The sequence below is a fragment of the Oryctolagus cuniculus genome, chromosome 1 (genome assembly GCF_964237555.1).
Source record: "Oryctolagus cuniculus chromosome 1, mOryCun1.1, whole genome shotgun sequence".
NCBI lineage: Eukaryota > Metazoa > Chordata > Mammalia > Lagomorpha > Leporidae > Oryctolagus > Oryctolagus cuniculus.
In genome coordinates, this window is record NC_091432.1 from 55,943,142 (window position 1) to 55,961,647 (window position 18,506).

The following is an 18,506-nucleotide window of genomic DNA, read 5'->3' on the forward strand; positions in this document are numbered from 1 at the left end:
CTGTGATGCCTTTTATCTTCGGACTGTGTCTCTGTGGCTTAGTGGAGTGTCTGCTCTTTCAGTGAATATCCAGAGGCATGTACTGGGTGTGGCCAGGCAGATCTGCTCAGTGCTCCAGGGTAAAGAGAGTGTCCAAGGTGACACCTAAGTTGGGTGTGTTAAATCTCTTCTCCCCCTACCCCATTAGGGAGGTTTGTTTTGCTCTGTTGACATTGCCTCATGCTTACCTCTTCTTCTCCAAGGAGACCAATGCGTGGTTGCTAGCTCCTGTGAGTATAATTTTCACTTACACTGCCACAAGAACCATACAAAGGATCTGGGCAGTCCTTGGTGTGAACACAAATCCTGCAGCAATGACCCTCACCAGGGAATCTGGAGCCCTGAGCATGTAGAGCCACCCAGAGTGACTACCCAAAGTTCCAGCCACACCTTAAATCCTCTCATGCAGTCTTGGCACACAAGACTCCCACAGTCAGATTGTATCCAGCCCCTGTCAATTCTCCCAGTCAGACTCAGGCATCTGCTCTCAGTTGGTTGCTGGGTGCCGGACATGAGCTGGTTCAGCTGTTAACATATGTCCAAAATGGCAACCCCCCCCCCCTCCCCGGCTACTTACAAGATGCTGGTACCAGTTGGTTGAGGAGAGAGAAATGTGTTCCCCTTTTTTTCCTTCTAGGTTGACAGTTACACTGTCCCCCACAGGGGTCCAAGCTGGGCCCACACCAGGCTGTTCACACAGCTTTATCACCAATGGCTTGGGCTACTGCAGTCTGGTCTCATCTCACTCCAAAGCTGGTGCTGAGGCTCTTGGCTGCTGAGGTCCCAAGCTGTGTGCATTCACACCGTCCATTAAGGTCCACAATATCCCCACAGGTTGTGTGGAGTTTCTTCTGCCATTTTCTCTCTAACCCTTCCCTGAAATTGCACTCTATCCACTTTTTTTTTTTTAAACTATCCTCCCCTAAACTAGAGCAGTAAGCTCCCTCCCTGTGCCACCATCTTGAAAAACCACTCATATGTTTAGTTTTATTTTTTTATTTTTTACTTAATTAATTTATTTTTGACAGGCAGAGTTAGACAGTGAGAGAGAGACAGAGAGAAAAGCCTTCCTTTTCCATTGGTTCACCCCCCAAGTGGCTGCTACGGCTGGCGCGTTGGGGCCAGCACGCTGTGCTGATCCGAAGCCAGGAGCCAGGTGCCTCCTCCTGGTCTGTGGGTGCAGGGCCCAAGCACTTGGGCCATCCTCCACTGCCCTCCTGGGCCACAGCAGAGAGCTGGCCTGTAAGAGGAGCAACCGGGACAGAATCCGGCACCCCAACTGGGACTAGAACCCGGGGTGCCAGTGCCACAGGTGGAGGATTAGCATAGTGAGCCGTGTAATTCCAGTTTTCACTTTTTTTCACCATTCCTCTTAGTTGTTAAATTCTCTAAGTTGTTAGGTTTATATATTATCAGTAAATTGTAAATTTATGGAAACTAAAGTTATATAGCTGAAGTTTGATTTATAATGGTGTATCTGTACTATATGTATCTGGTTCAGTTTTAAAATTCATTCTTATTCACATCTGTGAAAGTCTATGAACCCTTTACTAAGTTTGTAAACAATAATTATATGTGTTCCAAATGAACCTTTTGAATAATGGAAAATCATATTAGAAACTTAGAAAGTCATATTACATTTCCACCTACATTTTTGAATATCCACAAGGTGGCTTGTTTCAGTTTAAATTAACATGCTTCTTTCATTAAATGTGAAATGGATCAAAAATAGGAAGCCTTTTGTAGAATGATTTCCTGTGTGCTTTCTTTTTAGTGAGTGAAAAGTTTTTATTTTCTGTATCCTTTGAAAGTTGGTCACATTCAGATCTACTTCAGTGAGCTTTGATTTTTTTGTGTATTTTGGCATTATAATAAATCTTCTGGTGAATAAGAACATAACACTTGAGAAAAATGTCATTTGCTGAAATCTGCTTTTAAAAAAGTGGGATGGGAAACTTGGAACTTGCAGGTTGAATATGGAACTCATCTTAATTTTGTTTATAAATAGATAATAATAAATTTTGTTCTTAAAAAGAGATTGAAGAGGGGCCAGTGCTGTGGCTTAGCGGATAAAGCCACCGGCTGCAGTGCTGGCATCCCATATGGGCGCTGGTTCAAGTCCTGGCTGCTCCACTTCCGATCCAGCTCTCTGCTATGGCCTGGGAAAGCAGTAGAAGAGGACCCAAGCGTTTGGGCCCCTGCAGTTGCGTGGGAGACCTGGAAGAAGCTCCTTGCTCCTTACTGCTGGCTTCGGATTGGTGCAGCTACAGCTGTTGCAGCCGATAGGGGACCAGTGAATGGAAGATCCCCCACCCCACCCCCGTGTAACTCCGACTTTCAAATAAATAAATATTATTTTTTTAAAAAAAGAGATTGAGGGGCAGATGACAGGACTGTTGGGGTGGGGAAAGTGGAGAAAAAGAGACAGAGACAGAGAGATGTTTCTATCACAGCTTCATTGCCTCAGTGGCTACAAGAGCTGAGGCTGGGCCAAACTAAAGCAATGAGCCAGGAACTGCATCTGGGTCTCCCACATGGGTGGTAGGAACTCAAGTAATTGAGATACCATTTGGTGCTTCCAAGTGCATTAGCAGGAATCTGGATCAGAAGTAGAGTAGCTAGGGTTTGAACTGGCACTCCAGTATCAGATGTGGGAGTCCCAAGTGGTAGCTTAGCATGCCTCTGCCAAAGTGTCTGCTCCTTGGATTTCTTTGATTAGTCTCTGTTTCCTTAAGACACACAATCAGTTTTATGTGCCCAAATGATTAGAAGGTGATTGTCTAGCATTGTGCTTTTTCTTCCGCCATTTCCTCTGAGATGATACTCTTAATGAAGTAGAGAAGAACAGGTTGTAGACGTCAGGCTGAAATCCCAAGCAGATTGTTTTGGGTAGGATAGGACAGAAAGACTGGTGCTAATGCCGGTAATATATAAATACGTTATTTTTTCTTTTTAATTTATTTTATTTATTTGAAAATCAGAGTTACAGGGTGGGGGGCAGGGAGGGAGAGCAAGAGATGTAATGATTTTCCATTTGCTAGTTCACTCCCCAGATGGCCACAGTGGCTGGGGCTGGGCCAGGCTAAAACCAGGAGCCTGGAACTCCATTTTGGTCTCACACATGGGTGGAGGACCCCAAAGACTTGGACCATCTTCCACTGCTTTCGCAGTCACATTAACAGTGAGCTGTGTCTGTGTCTGAGCATCCAGGATTTGAACAGATGGCCATATGTGATGCCAATGTTGCAGGCAGCAGCTTAACCTGCTATGCCACAATGCTGGCCCAAATACCATGTTTAAATAAAATCTTTTCCTTGTGGGAATTTTGATTCCAGTTGCAAAAATAAAAAATTTTTAATCAGAATTAAACTAATATTGATAGAGGCTTTTTGGAAAATATTTTCTGGAGTAACTTCTTGTGATATTTTAGTATAACATAGTTTCCATTTTTCCAATTTTTGTTTTTATTTTACTGAAATAGTTTTCATGAGTGTCAATACCTATCAGATCATTAATTTAAAATAATTTCTTTTTTAAAAAATATTTATTTCAAAGGCAGAGTAAGAGAGAGAGGAAGGGAGAGAGGAAGAGGGAGAGACAGAGCAGAAGATCTATCTACCGGTTCACTTACCAGATGGCTAAAACAGCCAGAGCTGGGCAAATCCAAGAGCCAGGAGCTTCTTCTGGGCTCCCATGTGGGTGCAGGAGCCCAAAAACTTGGACCATCTTCCGCTGCTTTCCCGGTTGTATTAGCAGGAAGCTGAATAGGAGGTGGAGCAGCCTAGACTCCCACCAGTGCCATATGAAATGCTGCCTTTACCAGCTGTGCCACAGTGCCGGCCCAAAATAATTTCTTTTTAAGGCACATATGCCTTAAATAAAAATATTAAATTAATAAAAAAATTTCGATATGCAAATATAAATGCAGTATGTAGCACACAAAAGACTTAAAAAGTGAGTGTATTGAGCTAACTAAAGAAATTTAAAAGATGGCAGTATAACCCAGCCTGAAATACCTTTTGAATAAATACAGGAGAGTATCGGTTTTTTTGTTTTTAGATTTATTTATTTATTTGAAAGGCAGAGAAAGAGAGAGATAGAGATGTTCCATTTGCTGGTTCACAAATGGCTGCAACAGCTGGTCCTGGGCCAGGCTGAAGCCAGGAGCCAGTGGCTTCATCTGGATCTCCCATTTAGGTGGCAGTGGCGCAAACACTTGAGACATCTCCTGCTTTCCTGGGCCTGTTAGCAGAACACTGGATCAGAAGTGGAGCAGCCAGGACTTGAATCAGTGTCCATTCGGGATGGTGTGTTGCAGGCTGTGTCTTAACCTGTGACGCCACAGAGTTAGCTCCCAAACTTTTTTTTTTTTAAAGAGTTGTACATATTGTGTTCAGAAACAATTATAATAAATTGAAGAGTCTTGTCACCAAAAGACCAAGCTTCACTATTGTAGTGTAGTTATATAGAGCAATAGTTCTCTTGTCTATACTGTGCCAGTCATACCAACTTAATAATTTCAAGTATTATTTTCAGCTCTGAGTGCTACTGTGACAAATAGCACATGCTCATACTGGCATATGGTATACAAGAACTCTGATAGGCAGTAGAACCTCCATTTTACATGTGGGGGAAAATGAAGCCCAGAGTAGTAATGTCATTCTCTCAGGCTTACATAGAAAGTAAGTGGTAGAAATGGGTTAAAATATAAGTAGGTAGTTTGAATCCTGAACCTAGGTTCTGAACTATACAAAAATTAGGACCTATGACACAAATTGAAATATTTAAAATTGAAAAACAGATGATTGAGAGATTGAGGAGAGGTATGGCGGAGGAGGCAGTAGAAAAGATTTTTGTTAACTGTATTTAAATGTGTGAAGTGGAGGTGGGGAATGTTTAGTGCAGTGGTTGTCTTTATTGGGACTCCTGCATCCTGTATCAGAGTCAGAGTGCCTGGTTTGAATCCTGGCTACTCCAACTTCCAGTCCAGCTTCCTGCAAATGCACACCCTGGGAGACAATGGATGATGGCTCAAGTGCTTGGATGCCTGCCCCTCCATGTGGAGACCGGATGGAGTTAAAAGTTCCTAGCTTGAGCTTGACCCAGCCCTGCTGTTCCAGGAATTTGGGGAGAGAACCAATGGATGGAAGATCTATGTGTGTGTGTGTGTGTGTATCTTTGCCTTTCAAATAAAATGAACATAAACAAATTTCTTTAAATGTTTGAAGGATTATCATGTTAGAATGGTAGTAAGTTTATCCTGTGTAACTCCAAGAAGAGGGGTGTGACCAACTGGTGGATATTATAACATGGTAATTTTTTTCCCCCTTGGGCTTTTCTTCTGATGAAATCAAATACCAAATTAATCTTCAAAAAATATGATATATTTATTATCAAATGTTTAGCCTTCTTTGTGGTCTTTTTTTTTTTTTCCCTCAAGATTTATTTATGGAGCCACTGCTGTGGCAGAGTGGGTAAAGCCACCACCTGCAGTGCCAGAATCCCATATGGGTGCTGATTCAAGTCTTGGCTGCTTCACTTCCTTTTTTTTTTTTTTTTTTAAAGATTTATTTATTATTTATTTGAAAGAGTTACACAGGAGAGGCAGAGAGAACCATCCAATGGTTCACTCCCCAATTGGCCACCATGGCCGGAGCTGCACTGATCCGAAGCAGGAGCCAGGAGCCTCCTCTGGATCTTCCCACACGGGTGCAGGGGTCCAAGGACTTGGGCCATCTTTTACTGCTTTCCCAGGCCCTAGCAGAGAGCTGGATCAGAAGTGGAACAGCTGGGTCTCAAACCAGCACCCATATGGGATGCCGGCACTGCAGATGGCGGCTTTACCCGCTATGTCACAGTGTCAGCCTCTGCTTCACTTCTGATTTAGCCCCCTGCTAATGTGCCTGGGAAAGTACTCAAAGATGGCCGAAATGCTTGGGCTGCTGCACTCATGTGGGAGACTTGGAAGAAGCACCTGGTTCCTGGCTTCAGCCTGGCTCAGCTCTGGCCATTTTGGCCATTTGGGGAGTGAACTAGCAGATGGAAGATCTCTCTCACTCTCTGCTTCTGCCTCTGCCTCTGTCTCTTTGTAACTCTGTCTTTCAAATAAATAAATACTTTCTAAAAATTTATTAATAAATATTTATTTGAAATAGCACGAGCGAGCGTGAGCTTCCATCTGCTGGTTCAATCCCCAGATACCACAACAGCCAGGGCAGGGCCGGGATGAAACCAGGAGCTTCACCCAGGTTTCCCACGTGGGTGCAAGGGCCCGAGCACTTGGGCCATCTTCTGCTGCTTTCACAGACCATTAGTAGGGAGCTAGATTGGAAGTGGAGCAGCTGGGACATGAACTGGCACCCATATGGGAAGCTGGTGTTCTAGGTGGCGGCTTTACCCGCTAAGCTACAACACCAACCTCCCTGGTAGTGTTTTGATATAAACTGGGTGGCTAATTGTTCTGCCAACAGTTCTAGAGGCTAGAAAGTCTAAATTAAGGTAACTAAATTAAGGTTGATTCCTTTTTGGGTGGTTCTGGGGAAGAGTCTGTTCTCATGTGTGTGTCCTAGCTTTCTGTGGTTGCTGGCAGTCTTTGACATTCCTTTACTTGGAGTTTCATCACTCTAGTTTCTGCTTTCATCTGCACATGGCTGTTCCCCTATGTGTTTGTCTTGTCTCTGTTTTCTTCTGACGACACTAGTCATTGGTTTAAGGCCCAGTCTAATCCACTATGATCTCATCTTAAGTAATTATACCTGCAAAGACATTATTTGCAATAAGGCTCCATTCTAAAAATTTGTGGGAACATGGAACTTTGGGGTAAATTACTCTTCTCCTTCCCCTCTGCTCTTCCTGTCCTCGCATCCCCCAATTACTAGGCCAAAGGCGTGCCCCTTGGATACTCTTTTTTTTTTTTTTTAAGATTTTATTTTTTTGAGAGGTGGAATTACAGAGACAGAGAAAGGTCTCCCATCTACTGGTTCACTCTCCAAATGCAGAGGCCCAAGCACTTGGACCATCCTCTGCTGCTTTCCCATGGCCATTAGCAGAGAGCTGCATTGGAATAGGAGCAGCCGGGACATGAACCAGCACCCATATTGGAAGCTGGCATTGCAGGCACAGTGCCGACTCTTGGATAATATTTTTAATAAACTATTTTTAGTAATTTTGTATGTAGAAAAAAGGGTACAAATATGGTACATTTTCTTATACTGTTCACATAATTTGCTCTAGTGATAACATCTTACACAATCATAATTTGCCAAAACTGAGAAATTAGCATTACTCCACTACTAAGTCGACAAATTAACTAAACTACAAACTTTATTTGGATTTCACAAATTCTCTTTTGATTTCTCTTTGTCATCCAGGATCTAGTTCAAGATTGTATTTTATGTGGCCCTATGTCTCCTTGAGTTTCTTCTAATATCTGAGTTTTTCCTTTCTTTGATGACTTTTATTATTTTTTTATTTTTATTTTTTTTTGACAGGCAGAGTTAGTCAGTGAGAGAGACAGAGAGAAAGGTCTTTCTTCCGTTGGTTCACCCCCCAAATGGCCGCAACGGCCGCCGCAGAGCCGATCTGAAGCCAGGAACCAGGTGCTTCCTCCTGGTCTCCCATGTGGGTGCAGGGCCCAAGTACTTGGGCCATCCTCCACTGCCTTCCCGGGCCACAGCAGAGAGCTGGACTGGAAGAGGAGCAGTCGGGACAGAACCGGCGCCCCAACTGGGACTAGAACCCTGAGTGCCGGTGCCGCAAGCGGAGGATCAGCCTAATGAGCAGCGGCGCTGGCCGACTTTTATAGTTTTGACAAGTGCTTATCAGGCATGTTTTAGAATGTCCTTCAATTTGGACTTGTCAGATATTTTCTGGTTATTATACTGGGGTTATAATTTTTTGGGATGGTTACCATGAAGGTGATACTCACTTTTTATCCTCTGCCTGCGGTGCCGGCATCCCATATGGGCGTCGGGTTCTAGTCCCGGTTGCTCCTCTTCCAGGCCAGCTCTCTGCTCTGGCCTGGGAGGGCAGTGGAGGATGGCCCAAGTACTTGGGCCCTGCACCCTCATGGGAGACCAGGAAGAAGCACCTGGCTCCTGGCTTCGGATCAGCGTAGCGCCGGCCGTGGTGGCCATTTGGGGAGTGAACCAACGGAAGGAAGACCTTTCTCTCTGTCTCTCTCTAACTCTGCCTGTCAAAAACAAGAAAAAAGAATCACTAAGTCCAGCCCATTCCCAGGGGGAGGGGAACTAAAGTTTACCTCCAAGAAGTGAGAGTTATATACGTGATATTCTTTTTTTTTTATTTTTATTTTTTTTATTTTTTGACAGGCAGAGTGGACAGTGAGAGAGACAGAAAGGTCTTCCTTTTGCTGTTGGTTCACCCTCCAATGGCTGCCGCGGCCGGCGCGCTGCGGCCGGCGCACCGCGCTGATCCGATGCCAGGAGCCAGGTGCTTTTCCTGGTCTCCCATGGGGTGCAGGGCCCAAGCACCTGGGCCATCCTCCACTGCCCTCCCGGGCCACAGCAGAGAGCTGGCCTGGAAGAGGGGCAACCGGGACAGAATCCGGCGCCCCAACCGGGACTAGAATCTGGTGTGCCGGCGCCGCTAGGCGGAGGATTAGCCTAGTGAGCCGCGGCGCCGGCCCTATATACGTGATATTCTAAGAGATTTATCCTTCCCTTTATAGTTCTTCAATCAGTCATTTTTATTAGTAAATATTTATGTGTATTTATTTTATACTGCATTATAATCTGACAGAAATTACTATAATTATTTACATTGTTTAATTTTGGTACTTGGGAACAATTTCAGATAGGCTCTTTTGTCCTTTTGACATGGCCTGCCTTTTATTTTTAAAGTTTTATTTTTATTATTTATTTGAAATGCAGGATGATAAGGAAGCAGATTTTGAGAGATCTTCCAGTGGCTAGTTTACTCCCACATGGCTGTAACGACCAGGGCTGTCAGGCCCAAGCCAAGAGCCAAAAACAACATCCTGGTCTCCCACAAGAGTGGCAGGGGTCCACGTACTTGGGGCATGCTTCATTGCTTTCCCAGGCACATTAGCAGGAAGATAGATTGGAAGCAGAGCAGCCAGAACATCAACTGGCACTCTGATAGGGGATGTTGGCATTGGAGGCCACAGCTTAACCCTCTGCGCCATAACATTGACTCCAGCTCCGCCCCACCCCTTTTTGAGCAATCCTTTATTTTGTTTCTACAAGATGCTCCAGGCTCTCCTTGTATGGATCCTGTACCAGGTGCTAGAATCAAGTGTTTGTCTGCTTTATCTTCCTCCTTTTAAAATTTTTATGTTTTTAAGAATTAGATTTAGAAACCATTATCTAGGGATTGGACTGTCAGATTAACTTTTTAAGAAGTTAATAGACTGTTTTCTAAAGGGGTTGTACCATTTTACATTCTTACTAGCAGTGTATGAGAGTTCTAGTTGCTCTGCATTTTTTTTAATTTTTTGACAGAGTTAGACAGAGAGAGAGACAGAGAGAAAGGTCTTCCCTTTTCCATTGGTTCATCTCTCCAAGTGGCTTCTACAGCTGGCATGTTGTGACCGGCGTGCTGCGCTGATCTGAAGCCAGGAGCCAGGTGCTTTCTCCTGGTCTCCCATGCAGGTGTAGGGCCCAAGGACTTGGGCCATCCTCCACTGCCCTCCCGGGCCACAGCAGAGAGCTGGACTGGAAGAGGGGCAACCGGGACAGAATCTGGCGCCCCAACTGGGACTAGAACCCTGTGTGCCAGCGCCGCAGGTGGAGGATTAGCCTATTAAGCTGCAGCGCTGGCCCTGCTCTGCGTTTTCACCATCACTTGGTATAGTCAGACTTTTTAACATTTTAGCCATTCTAATAGGTGGGTTTAATTTCTTTCCCCCGATGATTTATGATTTTAAACATCTTTTAATATGCTTATTAACCATCTGTGTCATCTTTGGTAAAGTATCTGTTTAGAGCTTTTTCTCCCCCTCGCCCCTTTTTTAAAATTGGGTTGTTTTCATATTATTGGGTTATTGATTTATCCTGGATGTAATTTTTAAAATTAGGTGTACTTGTTATCCATAACTGAAGCTTAGTACTTACATTACTTTGTCACTTAAAATTACTGTGTCTTCATAGAAAAGCTCTTCTTAAATTTTAACTTAGGATATTGAAATTACTTTCCTTATTAAGTCCCAAAGGCAATTATTGTCATTATGTGGTTGAATCTTAGATTTCATGCCCCTGTCTGCTTTTCTTAGTTTTTCATATGTGTCAATTTTTTCGATAGTCTGTAACATAGGGATTGCCTATTAAATCATCATTAACGGCTGGCGCTGCGGCTCACTAGGCTAATCCTCTGCCTTGCGGCGCTGGCACACTGGGTTCTAGTCCCGGTCGGGGCGCCAGATTCTGTCCCGGTTGCCCCTCTTCCAGGCCAGCTCTCTGCTGTGGCCAGGGAGTGCAGTGGAGGATGGCCCAAGCGCTTGGGCCCTGCACCCCATGGGAGACCAGGAGAAGTACCTGGCTCCTGGCATCGGATCAGCGCGGTGCGCCGGCCGCAGCGGCCATTGGAGAGTGAACCAACAGCAAAGGAAGACCTTTCTCTCTGTCTCTCTCTCTCTCACTGTCCACTCTGCCTGTCAAAAAAAAAAAAAAATCATCATTAAGCTTAGAATATGGCTATTTCATGTCCTTTGAAACTTGAAAATGTTTAATTAACTAATCAGTTTATTCAACAAATATTCATTTAGAAGTAATAGTGTTTTTATAATGATTCATTTTGATTTTATTAACAGGGTCAGGAGAAGGTCTGGGGAAAATAATCCAGAGATTCCCACAGAAGGACTGGGATGATACCCCTTTTCCACAAGGCATTGAATTGGTAAATTGGTTTATATCTTTATACTTTTATAATATTTTTCTCTTTATGTTGTATTTCTCTTTACATTTTCTGTTAAGTAATTTTGTTATTTAGCTGTACTGTGTTACTGAAAATAATACTGTCCCTTCCTAGTCTCTCAAGGGCAATACTAATTTTTTAATATATTGTTTATGGGATGTCTGTAATGCTGTTCTTTTTCTATTTTAATTTATCTCTAACATTACAGATGAAATTGGTAATCTTCATGTATTTGGAAGCAGGAAAATTCTAGCCTAGTAACTTCACTGGCAATTTATCACTGAACAAATATTTATTGGATTTTTTCTGAGATTTGCCAGGTTATTATTAGTGGAGGCAAAACAAAAACACAAACAAAATACCAAAGGTTTGTTTAATGATGCCCAGTCATGGTTTGAGTTTGGTCTTGAATTCACCAATCCAAATTCTTTTCTTTTTGGCCACAGGGTCTGTAGTTACTTTATAAAAACATATTCCATCAACCTTCTCTTTTGTCATCATTTAAAGGAATTTAATGATTAAACATAATTTAAATTCAATCTGATGGCAGATCCATGGTGGTGAAAATGAAGGACAGGAAAGGTGAACCCTAAAATATTTGGCAATACGATTATAATAAAGTTTGGTTCTCAGCATACTGGAGTGCGTATGTATGTGTGTGTGTTTATGAAAGTCATTTGGTATAATGTGAGTGAAGGCCTTGGAGCAGACAACTGGATTGACATTCCAGCTGTCTGATATGACTTTTGACAAGTTACTAAACTACTTTGAACAGCAGAGTCCTAATCTATAAAACAGGAGAGGATAATAGCGATATGGATTTCATAAGGTTGTTGTAAAAATGAAATGGAAAAAGAATCATCAAATGTTCAGAAGAATGTCTTCTGTAAAATAAGCACTCAGTAAATGGAGGTAGCTGATAATTAATCAATATTGCTGTTGTTGCTGTGTTTTTACGTCTTTCAGCCTCTATCCCAGAGGAACAATTGTTCATTCTCTGGTTAGCATGTGTTAGAAATATCTATAAGGAATAAAACTAATGTTGAAGGTTTTACATTTTCTTACCTTAGCTGATGAGAAAGTTCTGCTTCACCCAAGATAAAGATACATTGCTAAGTGGTTAGTTTTGGTTGTTATAATTCAGCCATGTAAAGAAGGCTTTGGGTTCTATAGGCCCATAGAAAGGGTAAATCTTGAATTTTGGCATTCAGAATGGGGAAGGGATGTGAGGAGCCAAGGAAAAGGGGCTTTCTGGAGAGCTTTCTTGCTTCCCTTTTTCTTCTCCTCACAAGCTGCACATATCAGTGATGGGTCTTATGGTATGAGTAGCCAGGCATTTGTACTAAGAAAGCCTTTAAACCTTATTATAATGTCCCTTTTATTGAAGACGGAGGGAAAAATTTTGGTGCTGGGTTTAAACTTTTTCACATTGAAGTGTAGAGAGAAAGAAACTACATCAGCCTAGCAATATGAACTGTGATACACCTTTATAAGTTTCAACAATAACAGACATTATGGGGCAGTGAGAGATACCATGCATTGGCTTAGCTATTTAGCCAGAACTAAGAAGGGATGGCTTTTGTGTTTTGAAAGGCAAAGGAATAGACACCCACAATACCTGTGTTGTTTCTCTAGTAGCAAGGGTCCAGGGCATATATATATATATATGTGTGTGTGTGTGTGTGTGTGTGTGTGTCTGTCTGTCTGTCTGTAAAACTACTTAGCAAATGGGTAATTCTTCTCTGTGTGATAGATACTGCTATGTTCAAGTGCTGTCAGTGTCTCCAATAAAAGATGCGGTCATGGGCTGCTGGATTAGTGAAATACAGATGCCAAAAGGTAGACAGAATTTTTCCCCACTTAATTTTTTCCTAGATGACTGCTTGGCTGATTCTCAGAATAGCAGTTCCAAGATTTTTGGGGATGGATTGATATTTAAAGAATATTTGATCTGGGGCTGATGTTTACTATAGTGGGTTAAGCTATAGCCTGCAGCACCGGCGTTCCATCTGGGCACTGGATCGAATCCTGGATGCTTCGCTTCTGATTCAACTCCCTGCTAATATGCCTGAGCAATGGAGTGCTTGGACTGGTGCCATGCATGCAGGAGACCTGGATGTGGCTCCTGGCTTCATCCTGGCCCAGCCCTGGCTCTTGTAGTCATTTAAGGAGTGTACTGCTGGGTGGAGGATCTCTCTTTTAGTTTTTCCATAATTGATAGTAATTCTGATTTTTTATTTCAATTGTGCTTTATCAATTATAGAATAAATTTGTCTCTCAAAATCCATATTTTAAAGTAGAATAAATTACTGTTGATTTTTTATTTTTTGTACTATTCTTAGAGCTTTTAGAAATGTGACTATTCTGTATATAAATGACAAAAACTGGATTGACAATGAAATGCTTTGTGGTCTTGAGTGACTCTGGTAGTTTCAAGATCAGAGAGAAACAAAATTTTTAATCTGGAGTGGTAATTATCGTAGTGGTTAGATATGGCATCCCATAACTGGAATACCCAGGTTTGATTCTAGTTCTTGACTCCAGCTACCTGCTAATGCAGACCCCAGGAAGCAGCAGTGATGAGTTGAGTATTTGGATTTCTGTTACCCAGGTAGGAGACTTGAATTGACTTCCTGGCTCTTGGCTTAAAGACTGACGCACCCTCTGTCTCTCTGCCTCTCAAATAAACAATTAAAAAGTAATTAAATAATTACTTTTTTTTTTACTCTAATTGAAGGTGTTTTTACTCAATCCCTTAATGTCTTGTTGATTCTAGTGTGATAGTGACTCTTATCCATTGATTTACAGGGGTGCATCTTAACCATTCAAGGTGGTGGGAGATTTTGAGCTTATGACAGTGTTAATGTCTAACAGATGTATGGGATTGATTGACTATGATGAACTTAAATAAATTAGATGCCTGGTGGTAGTGTATTAAGAATTTGTAAGGGTTTGGTTAATAATACAATATTGAAATTACTTCTTATTGCCCCTTCTCCTCCCTAGGTAACATGTATTTGCTACATTTAAATTTAAACAAAAGATGACAGTGTTCAACCTGAAACTAAACTTTAGGGCTATGGAAAAGGATTTTAGCTGGTTATTCACTGATACGTCAAACTCCAAATTTAATTTAGATACTGAAGATTTTATTCCCATTTTAACATAAAAATTGTCTTCTTTTTCTTCCATTCAGAAGTGGCAAACTTTAATTTGGATGCGTTTTAAAAATAAAAATATGAAAATAAGCTAAACCAAACATAATGACTGCTTTTTCAACTCTGGGATATTTTTATCTTTTTCTTGTGCTTTTTAGGTATACATGGGAACCACAGACAGTCATATAAATAAAGTTGGAGTTAATTTTAGTGACAGTATTTCAAAGAAAATTAAAGAATTGTTTTCCAGAGACATTCTATGGCTAAGAATCTATTTCTGATTATGGGAATAAATGTTTTGATTGGCTAGGTCTTAGACATCAGCAAAATTGTATTGTTTTGGTACTAACTTCTTTTTAGAATATGCTGTATCAGAAGTGAATAACTCAGAAAACATACCATAATCTTCACTAGGGATTGCTTGCACTGAGGCATTTCTAGGACTGTGTAATTATCTTGGAAGACTATAGCACTGTAAGAAATAAATTTGGCTAGAAAAAGGAAGAAACATTCATTTAGGATTTCCAAATGTGAGGTTATTAAGAGATTAATTCAGTTAGTTAAATTATACACAGGTGATTGTAACTGTCTTCAGTATAAATCCAGTCTTCTTTAAGTGTAGATTAACAAGAGAAATAAAAGCTCCTACTCAACATTTTGCAGGTGTAACAGGGGAGAAGTAGCTTCAGTGTGGCGTGCTATTTGAGGACCAGGAAGTATAAGGAATTCTTCAAACTGTTTAGAATATGATGAGTACCACAAATAGGACAGCAGTCATCTATCTTACCTAGTTATCAATACTCTCCAGTCAAGGAACTGAATATAAAGAGGATAGAAGGGAATTCTGTGTCCTATTTTTTGAGGAATATTCATGAAAGGAGAATGAGACAGTGAACATTTTGAATAAAAGAATAAGAGCTCCCAGCCGGCGCCGTGGCTGAATAGGCTAATCCTCCGCCTTGCGGCGCCTGCACACCAGGTTATAGTCCTGGTCGGGGCGCCGGATTCTGTCCCAGTTGCCCCTCTTCCAGGCCAGCTCTCTGCTGTGGCCCGGGAGTGCAGTGGAGGATGGCCCAAGTGCTTGGGCCCTGCACCTGCATGGAAGACCAGGAAAAAAGCACCTGACTCCTGGCTTCGGATCAGTGCAATGCGCTGGCCGCGGCGGCCATTGGAGGGTGAACCAACGGCAAAAAGGAAGACCTTTTTCTCTGTCTCTCTCTCTCTCACTGTCCACTCTGCCTGTCAAAAATAAAATAAAATAAAATAAATAAAGAAAGAAAGATAAGAGCTTCCAAAGATTTTAAAAGGTTGAAGTTACGGAACTTCTACCTAAGAAGATGAAATGTATTAGGTAAAAATGTAAGTTCCTGCATGTGGGTATAAAATGCTAGCTGTATAAGTAATTATTTAGAATAAAGATAGATAGATAATGTGCAAGTCAGAGAAGTTTGAGAAACACATGAAGACAACTTTTAAAAAAATTGTAAAAGATAGGATGATACTGGGGCCGGCGATGTGTCACAGCAGGTTAACGCCCTGGCCTGAAGCGCCGGCATCCCATATTTGTGCCAGTTCTAGTCCCAGCTACTTCTCTTCTGATCCAGCTCTCTGCTGTGGCCTGGGAAAGCAGTGGAAGATGGCCCAAGTCCTTGGGCCCCTGCACCCACATGAGATACCCAGAAGAAACTTCTGGCTCCTGGCTTTGGATCGGCGCAGCTCTAGCCGTTGTGGCCAGTTGGAGAGTAAACCATTGGATGGAAGACCTCTCTCTCTCTCTCTGCCTCTCTTCTCTCTGTGTAACTCTCCAACTTTCGAATAAATAAATAGAATCTTTTAAAAAAAATATATATATATATGCCCCTAAGATTTGATATCTTTAAATAAAAAAGATAGGATGATACTAAAGGTAGCATGTAAAGCCTCTGTGCTGATGTAGGGTGCTAGGTGATGGACCCAGTTTCAAAGATGGACCAGAGTTTGGTATAAAGGATGTGGATAAGGACACTTGATTTTGTTTAGTATTAAGGCTGGAGACATAAGAATACTGCTGCATTGTATATGTATATGTATATGTATATGAAGTATGGGTATGTGGCTTTGAAAATATGGGCTACCAAAAGGATTTTCAAAGTTACATTCAGAACAAAGCAAGTAGATATAAATGGAGTTTAAGCTAGAAGGTGGTGGTTTGAGCTCACATTTTCGTTTTCTACTCTTAGACTACTGTTTTTTTATTATTTTTTTAAATTTTTTTTGGACAGGCAGAGTGGACAGTGAGAGAGAGAGAGAAAGGTCTTCCTTTGCCGTTGGTTTACCCTCCAATGGCCGCTGTGGCTGGCGCGTTGCGGCCGGTGGACTGCGCTGATCTGAAGCCAGGAGCCAGGTGCTTCTCCTGGTCTCCCGTGTGGGTGCAGGGCCCAAGCACTTGGGCCATCCTCCACTGCTATCCTGGGCCACAGCAGAGAGCTGGACAGGAAGAGGAGCAACTCGGACAGAATCCAGTGCCCCGACCGGACTAGAAACCGGTGTGCTGGCGCCGCAGGCGGAAGATTAGCCTATTGAACCGCGGTGCCGGCCTACTGTTATTTGAAGTAGTAAAACCACACATCAGGGAACTCACTGCAATTTAGAGACTGTGTCTGAGTAGTAGGTTCTCTCAAAAAAGAGAATAGTCAGTGTTAATGTTAAGCGTCTTATCCTCCTCCAAACTCAATAATGTGAGTGTTTTATTGTGTACTAGAATTCCAGTTAACTTTCAATTCTTTTTTTTTTTTTTTTAAGATTTATTTTTTTGAAAGTCAAGAGTTATGCAGAGAGAGAGAGAGAGAGAGGTCTTCCATCCACTGGTTCACTCTCCAGTTGGCCACAATGGCCGTAGCTGCAACAATCTGGAGCCAGGAGCCAGGAGCTTCTTCCAAGTCTCTCACGCGAGTGCAGGGGCCCAAGGACTTGGGCCATCTTCTACTGCTTTCCCAGGTGATAGCAGAGAGCTGGATCAGTAGTGGAGCAGCCAGGATTCAAACTGGTGCCCATAGGGGATGCTGGCACTGCAGGTGGTGGCTTTACCCACTACACCACAATGCCGGCCCCAACTTTAAATTCTTATTTCACCAGTGCAATTAGTATCTTCAGTTATGCTAGAGAATCTTTCCCCTACAGTCAACTATTTCAGTTTTGCTTTCAGAACCACAGTTAGATAAGGTTTCTTGTCACACTGGTATTCTGCTGTACTTGATGCTTTGGAGCCATAGAGAACTATCTGAGAAAGATAGAGAACTAGGAGTAGGCCTGATCCACAATAAATTCATGTTGTTTGCAAATAGCCTGGCCCTTATTAGCACACAGTAGCAGACTGCTGCTCATCTCATGTAACTGTCCTTGCACCTTGTAAGGTATTCTGTCCTTTTTAAGTTCTAGTTGTTTTTTCTACTCTTCCATTTTCATTGATATCATTTTCATTTTATCTGTAATCTTAGCTTAAAAGTTTTTTTCTTTATCTCTTTTAGCTAATCTCTTATTTCTTCACTGAAGATGTTCCAAATAACCCTTTTTTGCTATTTCTATTTCTCTGTGGGATTAGTGTGTCATGAAAAGAAGGGTCTGGAATTTAAAAACCTCAAACAAAGTTAACCTTGGTAATACTTTACTTACAGGGCTGATGTTGGGTGATTATCTGTTAATATTTCAGTACATTGTAATGTTATGACTTCTTGTCATCTCTTATCTCACCTACCTACAACTCGGGTTTACTCTGAAGTATGATTCATGCCTTCTCCATTTTGAAATCATAAAGTTTAAATTTATTAATTTTTTTCTGAATTAGTTAAGGTCATAGGAGCTACTGTAACAGATAAACCTGGAAGTCTTAGTGGCTTAACATTTTGGAAATGTCTTTCTTACTTACATAAAGGCAATTAGTATCAGTTGGGTGGATGGGAACAAAGTTGGCCATTTTAGAGTGTGGTCTTCAGGGCCTTCTTGGACATCAGCATTCAGCTAGTGGAGTAGTAACAGAAGATATGGAGATAGTAAAAGTGGCTCTTAAGGGATATACTTGGAGGCAGTGTATATCACTTCTTTCTGTACTCAATTGAATTCAGTCACATAGTTACTATCAGCTATAATAGAAAGTTAGCAAATAAAGCTGAGATGTTTCCTTAGGAGAGGAGTGAAATAGATTTAGTGAACAAATAACTTTACCCTGTCACAGTTCTTACTGAATTCAAAGATCTTTTCCCCCTTTTATTTTTCATTAAAGTTATTATTATTTTTTTTTATTTTGACAGGTAGAGTTATAAACAGTGAGAGAGACAGAAAGTTCTTCCTTCTGTTGATTCACCCCCCAAACGGCCACTACGGCCAATGTTGTGCTGATCTGAAGCCAGGAGCCAGGTGCTTCTTCCTGGCCTCCCACGT

The 18,506-nt window shown here is 41.9% G+C and overlaps 1 protein-coding gene across 4 annotated transcripts in view; it reads left to right on the forward strand.

Moving 5' to 3' along the window:
- The window catches only part of SBF2 (SET binding factor 2), a 523,890-nt gene that overhangs the window by 71,122 nt on the left and 434,262 nt on the right, over positions 1-18,506 (forward strand). For all 4 annotated transcript variants that reach the window (XM_070073459.1, XM_008266103.4, XM_002708809.5 and 1 more), the window contains exon 2: positions 10,829-10,914. Coding sequence is in view for 3 of the 4 variants with exons in the window: in XM_008266103.4 (XP_008264325.2) it covers positions 10,829-10,914 (86 nt within the window). In the remaining variant the exon portion in view is untranslated. The remainder of the gene's footprint in view (positions 1-10,828; positions 10,915-18,506) is intronic.